The 7,090-nt window shown below is 37.0% G+C and overlaps 1 protein-coding gene across 2 annotated transcripts; it reads left to right on the top strand.

Moving 5' to 3' along the window:
• Positions 1–5,331: 5,331 nt before the first annotated feature.
• On the top strand, positions 5,332–7,087 carry LOC129731868 (protein phosphatase 1 regulatory subunit 7). Of its 2 annotated transcripts, none has more exons than XM_055692226.1 (6): positions 5,332–5,518; positions 5,745–5,955; positions 6,018–6,146; positions 6,205–6,367; positions 6,442–6,750; positions 6,816–7,087. In XM_055692226.1, exons 1-6 carry the CDS (start codon positions 5,503–5,505, stop codon positions 6,987–6,989), a joined length of 1,002 nt encoding a protein of 333 aa, XP_055548201.1. In that variant the 5' UTR covers positions 5,332–5,502; the 3' UTR covers positions 6,990–7,087. The 2 variants fall into 2 exon arrangements, with proteins under 2 accessions (XP_055548201.1, XP_055548202.1); XM_055692227.1 differs by having other exon boundaries at positions 5,369–5,528.
• Positions 7,088–7,090: the final 3 nt, after the last annotated feature.

Below are 7,090 nucleotides of genomic sequence, written 5' to 3'. Positions count from 1 at the left end.
CTTCCTCCGTATATTCCGGTGGAATACCTTTGACTAATCCAACTGTTTGTTTCCAATTCCATGGTACGTAGCTTTTTAGGGTGTGTTTCTTTAAATTCACTTCGCTAGCTTTTCTAGCTTCTTGTGTGGATGAGAACGTGATTTTGTATCGGAATTTACCCAGTTTATTTATTTCCTTGTAGTTTTTTTACTCCGGCTGCATTTAGCGCTTTTCCTACACTCACCGGATGCTGATGTGTTTCAATTTCGTAGTCATTAGGTTCTAAAAACATAACCTCTTCTGTATTCCATTCAGGTTGTTTATCTTCCTTCTTCCCCTGAGTGTCTTTACTTGTACTAGGTTTATCTTGACCTTTTTTATCACCTTGCTTATATCACAGATAACAGACATCCAAGCTAGAACAAAAAACTCCAGAAATCGTGTGTAAGATTTCAAATTCTTACTCGTTTGGAATGCTAACGACATCTTCCTGCAACTTGCGACTTTAACCACTTTAATATGGCAGCGCTGGTTTACGTTCGAAGCTGCCAGACGCATGAAAATTCTTACAGATTATACAGTCGCTGTTTATGCAACGATGTAACATAGATTTTGTGAGGTTTATGTATTTTTTTTTTCAAACCAACACTGAAACAAACAAATTTATCGCGAATATACACAGGGATTGAATGAAGAAGTCGATAATGTACACATTACGACCGCTCAAAATGTCTACATTTAAAAACGGCAACAATTCTCATTGCGTTAATATCGATAAAAGCTGGAAAACTATCGATTTTATCGGATCATTGACCACTAAGTATTCTTAGTGCCACCATATTGCGTATTGCGACATGCTAAAAAACCGTTGCGTCTTTTTACACATGAAGCAAAATTAGCTTGGATATCTGTTATCTCTGCTTATATTGTTTCCTTGTTTTTATTTGCGATGATTTTCCACTCATCTTGCTTGCTGATTTTATCCCGATTAATATCAATTTTTATTTCACTTAGGTCACCTCAATATGGCCGACTTGTTAAGCGTCCTTTCGCTAAAACAAAAATTTAGTAGCGGCGTACCGCCGTCTATTTCACGGTTAATTTTCCCTATAACTCAAAACACTTTTATTGTTCTTCTTCAAATCGAATATAACCAATTATTATTTAAACAATTTTCCGAGTATAACTCGAAGACTCGTATTCGCGTAATTCATGAGCTATCGATGTCCACGTGAATTCCGTCTATGTAACGTAATTTTACATGTTTTACACATGCAAAGTAACGCTTTGCTGAATACCCCCCCCCCCTGAGCGCGTTATGGGGGCCATTCACAAATTACGTAAGGGTTTAGGGGGAGAGGGGGGTATCCAAATTTTTACGAATGCTTACGAAAGGGGAGAGGGGGATTCAAGAAAATCTTACGTAAGATTGAAAAATTTAAAAAAAAACTGAAAAAAAGTTTATAAAAACTAAAAAAAAAATAAAATTAGTTGAATTATTTATCCCTGCGATCTTAACAGTTGAACCTTGGGAAAGCAGTGAATTCGCCGTCGCTGGGTGATTGCGTGCTTTACTTCATTTTTACTTAATTTTGAATTTTGTTTACTTTAACATAGTATTTACTGTATTAACTTGTTTTGTTTTATCCTCTACGAATATGCTATGTGTAAAAAAAAGTTTTACCTTCGAGAATTTTTTTCCTTAAAAAGACAATCTTACGTAAGATTCGTGGGGGGGGGAGAGGGGTAATGCAAAATCTTACTAAGCCTTAGTATGAGGGGAGTGGGGGCCGATAATTTCGAAAAAAGTCCTTACATAATTAATGGATGACGCCATGTATTATATGAATGATTCCATACCTGAAAGTTTTCACTGGTTTAGGTATATATGATACACACTTAACTGCATAATGTTTTCTCGGTAAAGGAAAATACCGAACTACTTGAAAACATTTTCGTTTACCGTTGTTCCGTAACAAAATTACTGAGAAATTGGAAACCGAATGTGTTTACCGGAATACCGTAAATTTGTTTGCCGAAAAAATCCGTAAAACAGCAAATTTCCGAGTTCAGTAAACTAAAATACCGAATCTCGGAAGCTTGACATCATTTAACCGAGATCTCGTTGAACCAAAAAAGCTCTTACCGAGATTCCGAAAAATAGAACTGTCAAAATAACGAAAGCATCACTATCAATTTTGTTTCGGTTTAGATGTAAAAGGAACAGGTTTCGCGGTTGATCATCATTCCGGAGAAATCTGTAGTATTCAGAATAACCTAAAATGTTGAGTAAGTATACAATATTATTTCTCAGATATTGATTTCGTTGGTTAACGACTCACTTCGCAGGATGGAAGTTGCAGTGATGGATGTTGTTTTATTTCCAGGAAGCAACACAACTCTCCTGTTTCTACCAATGCTGTAATAAGTTGAATCATTTGACAAAATAATTCATAAAATTATACGGATAATTAATCGTTTTCATCATTTCCTGGATTTATCTGAGAAATCGCAAAATGCGTACTTTAGTAAATTTTACCGAAATTTTCGTAATAATTCGACAGTTGAAATTTCCGAGTCCCGGTAAAATGTTACCGAGAATTTCGTTAAAGTTTGACAAGTTGTGAATTGTTGATTTTACAGAATCTCGGTTTTCTGATGTATTACCAAGATTTTTACCGAGATCTCAGCTGTTGAAATCTCGGTGATTCATTTTACCGTACTCGGTGATATTATCTAAATGTGTAGTTCACCAAATGGCTATTTCTCAGTTTACTATAAACTAGATGGTCAAAACTGAAGCTGATATGGTATGTGAATGGTTATGTAACTTTTTTAAAAATGGTTAAGATACTATAAGGGAAACAATTCGTGTATGGTATTTGTTTATGCGGGATTAGCTATTCCCGAGTCTTGTGGCACTGAAAATTCGTAGTCGACCACGTGGTGGCTTCTACACACTACCACCTTAAAACATGTTAATGGCAAAAAACGTTTGTAAGCTAAATGTAAAAATACCATGTTTTTAATGGTTACAATAAAAAAACATTGTTCATTTGCTGTTCTTACTGCATCCGCAAAACATCGTAAATTTTTTTTCGGGGTACTATTAGCCCTGACGCCTCTGTTGATATTATTGGTTTGGTTTTTACTTGCGAAAGTGAAGGAGGGAAATATTTTTGCTTTTGTTTTCACACATAAATTGACAATTGCATATGAGAATTCGGGTAGGTGCGAACAGCCTTGCAAAAATCTCTTTTACTTGTGTCAGGGCCAATTCGGGGGCTTTTCGCCGTCACCCGCCAGGGGGGATTTACTGCTGTCAAAATTCATATATATGTGCGTTACCGCAGATCAACTCTGGTCCATGAAGTTTGTTGGTCCATGACGTTTAAAAGATTTCCTGTGTGGCGAGGAAACTTCATGATTTTCAGCTAATTGCAGGCTGCTGCCACCAAATTTCACTACGCAACGCAGTATGAATAAAAGTTTTCCACGATTTCTAGAGTTTTGTTAAAAAAGAACGTTACAATTCTACTAAATTTTACTTCAATCAAAACGACAAAAACCAAAACAAGTGGACGCCTTGTTGCCAAATATGCTGGTCACGGTTACACGATATTTGACAGATAGATTCCCCCTGTCACCCGCACACAGAGATGCCAGATATACAGACTAATCTGTATTATACAGACTTTTTGTGTTGCGAAACAGACACGCATAAGCCTACAGATTTTATACAGACATTTAGTATAATACAGATATTACACAGATATCTGATATTCTACATAATGGTTTTACCAGTATACACAAAAAAACGAACACAAAAACCAAAAGTCACTGTAGCCGTTGCTGGAAAAAGTGAACTAGGAACTGAACACTTTGCTGAACATATTAATCTTGCGTTTTTGAGAGTGAAATCATGACAACGGGAATCGAGTCAGGCCCGATAGGGTTTTTATCGGCCCCGTGGGCACTAATCTGCCTGTTTCGCCCCCAGTAACAAACAGCTGATTGTCTCGACCGATTGCTATGCAGGTTATATTGGTGAAAAGACCGTTTGTTCTATTCGGAGCAATATCCAACGTTGAAGAATTGCTTAAAATGTCCCAAACCTTGAAGGTACTATTTTTATAACTGCGAGACTTCTGCCATCATGTATCAGTTTAGCTACATTACGACGATTTTTATCACGGGAAAGACTCTTACTTCTATGTGTTACTTAGATTTAAAAGATAAATTAGTTATCGATTAATCGACCAACTATGATAGACTCGAAAAAGAACAATCAAAACAAGCAATAAAACAAAACAATCTGACAGGTCGACAAATAATTAGGTATCAATGCATCGGTAACTTTTTTTCGCTGCGGTATACAGACTTATACAGACATTTTTATGGATTATACAGACTTGCCAAAAAAAAGTCTGGCATCTCTGCCCGCACAGAAAGGTCGATTTACGTTAAAAATACGCATATTTGTGTATATTCATTTTTCTGTGTATGAAAGCGCGCCGTTCTTTTTAGTACCAGGGCTGCCAAGTACACAGATTTTTCTGTATTATACAGATTTTTTGACCACGATACAGAAATGATACAGAATACAGAATTCATACAGAATTTTGATTTTTAATACAGATTTGTACAGAATTTCAGCAAGCGATTTTTTTTATTCTTGCTTATTTTCCGTCGGTCTAGTTCCGCCACTGTTGTTGTGCCAATCACTGACGCCCAAGGAGGCGACTCCACCCAGGACCCTAACTTACGGCCCGTTGTTTAACGGACCAGCGCCAACGGCTTTACTTCCACATGCGATGGAAGGCGTGATCCCAGAGATTTTTCGCCTCAGAAAATCTCCCGGTGTCGGCTGAGACTAAACCTAGACCATTTGGGTTGGTTGTGAGTAGATCACGCCACCCCACAACCATCGACACCTATGTCGGCGTTGGGATTCAAACCCAGGCGTCGAGCGTGGTTGTTCGAGTTCTGCTGGGCGTCTGGCATTTACTAAGCGGTAAATTCTTTTTGTTTGATTTCTTCTGGACATTGGACATTTGGCTGAGCGGGAATGCTTTGGAACAAATATACCCGATTCGATTGCTTTCATAGAAAAAAACGGTTATAGACCTGAGTTTTCTTTCAGGAATTCTACCCAACCTTATTAGGGTTTCAGGCAAAGTTTAAGGTTGGATGCCAAGCCAAGTTACCCTAAACCAGAGCACTTGTAGGCACACGAACAAAATACAGAAAAATACAGATTTTTTTACGGGTGCATACAGATTTTTCAAAATAAAATCTGGCAGCTCTGTTTAGTACACTATCCGTTTTGTTTTCTCGATTTTCCTTATTCGCTTTGTTATTGTTAATTGTACCCTGACAGCTTCTATTCGGAGGACAGTTTTTGAATCATTGTATCGAAAATTGAAAATAAATATTATTTATCAGCGAATCATTAACATTTCGAAACGTTGTTATTCAATACAGCTGTTCCTTGTTTACCACGAAAAAAAAAATTTTAAAATATGAGTGATTCAAACGGTTAGTAAAGGTAGCATATTTATAGCCCGATCAACCACTCTTTATGGTTATGTGAAGGAAAAAAAAAAAAAACCACTCTTTATGCACCTTTATGAAACGACAACAACTGAAATCAATCGATATAGGTTCAAAACTAATCGATAGCGATCGTTCTCGTTTCATGAAGAAACTTAAAGAGTGGTTGGTCGGGAGGTTTTAATACACCTATCGAATGGTGCATTTACAGATCGTTCGGCTGCATCTGTCGCCGCGAATGAAGAACGACCAGATACGCCAGAACAGTCAGATGCCGGAGAGGAAAAAAACCACCCTGATGAGCAGGAACCTGTGAAAATGGAGGATGTCATTACCATCGATCCTGAAACAACGGACGTTGACCTCAACCACGGACGTATCGGTAAAATTGAAAATTTAGAGCCTCTTGTAAAATTAGAAAGGTAAGTATAGCCGCGATTTTTTTTCATGTTCAGAGTTAAATTATTATCCTTTATGTCTACAGGTTGTACCTCCGGTGGAATTTGATCAAGAAAATAGAGAATCTAGACCATCTAACAAACCTACAGGAATTGGAATTATACGACAATCAGATTACAGAATTGGAAAACTTGGAAAATTTGACCAGTCTTGAGTAATGCGCAATCGAGAGACGTGTCGTGACCGAATGTGTAATTTTGTTTTGTTTGCAGAATTCTTGATGTCAGTTTTAATCGCCTACACAAGATAAAAAATCTGGATCAATTGGTGCAACTTCGCAAGCTCTATTTGTGCGCTAACAAAATAACAAACATTGAAAATCTTGATAGTTTGACTAATTTGACTATGCTGGAGTTAGGTGACAACCGAATAAGAGTAAGAGTATAATAACATTAATTATTTTATGAATGCTGTCAAATCTTAAAATCTCTTTCTCATCTTTTCATCAGAAAATTCAAAACCTTGACGCCTTGGTGAATCTAACACATCTCTATTTGGGAAAGAATAAAATTTGCAAAATTGAAAACTTGGAGAAGCTGGTCAAACTGGAGTGCCTTAGCTTGCAGAGCAATCGGATAGTTAAGCTTGAAAATTTGGAAAATTTGCGCAACCTTACCGAGTTGTACGTGTCGGAAAATGGTATTGAAAAATTGGAAAATCTTGAAAATAACCTATTGATTGAAACGCTCGATGTGGCAAAAAACCGTATCAAGCTGATAGAAAATGTGGGTCATCTTGATAATTTGGAGGAGTTTTGGGTAAGTTATTTTCTGGCGAGTTAAATTGAGCAACGCTTGAATTTATTGGTATTTTCTACTGGTAGTTGAACGACAACGGAGTGTCCGACTGGAATTGTGTGAATGTACTAGCTGAAAATAAAAAGTTGGCCACAGTGTACTTAGAGCGCAACCCTATAGCCTCGGATGCAACCTACCGGAATAAGTTGAAGCTCGCTGTTCCTTGGTTGAAGAAGATTGATGCTACTTTGTGCCGCTAAATGTAATGTTATTATATGTAAATTTCAATGTATTGCATTCTGTATAAAAAAAAATCCAAAAAAATTAAAGTGCAAAAGAAAAATGAAAAAAAAATCAAGGT

This window comes from Wyeomyia smithii, chromosome 3 (assembly GCF_029784165.1).
Source record: "Wyeomyia smithii strain HCP4-BCI-WySm-NY-G18 chromosome 3, ASM2978416v1, whole genome shotgun sequence".
NCBI lineage: Eukaryota > Metazoa > Arthropoda > Insecta > Diptera > Culicidae > Wyeomyia > Wyeomyia smithii.
The sequence above is the reverse complement of the archived record's forward strand: the minus strand, read 5'-3'. Positions and strand labels throughout refer to the sequence as shown.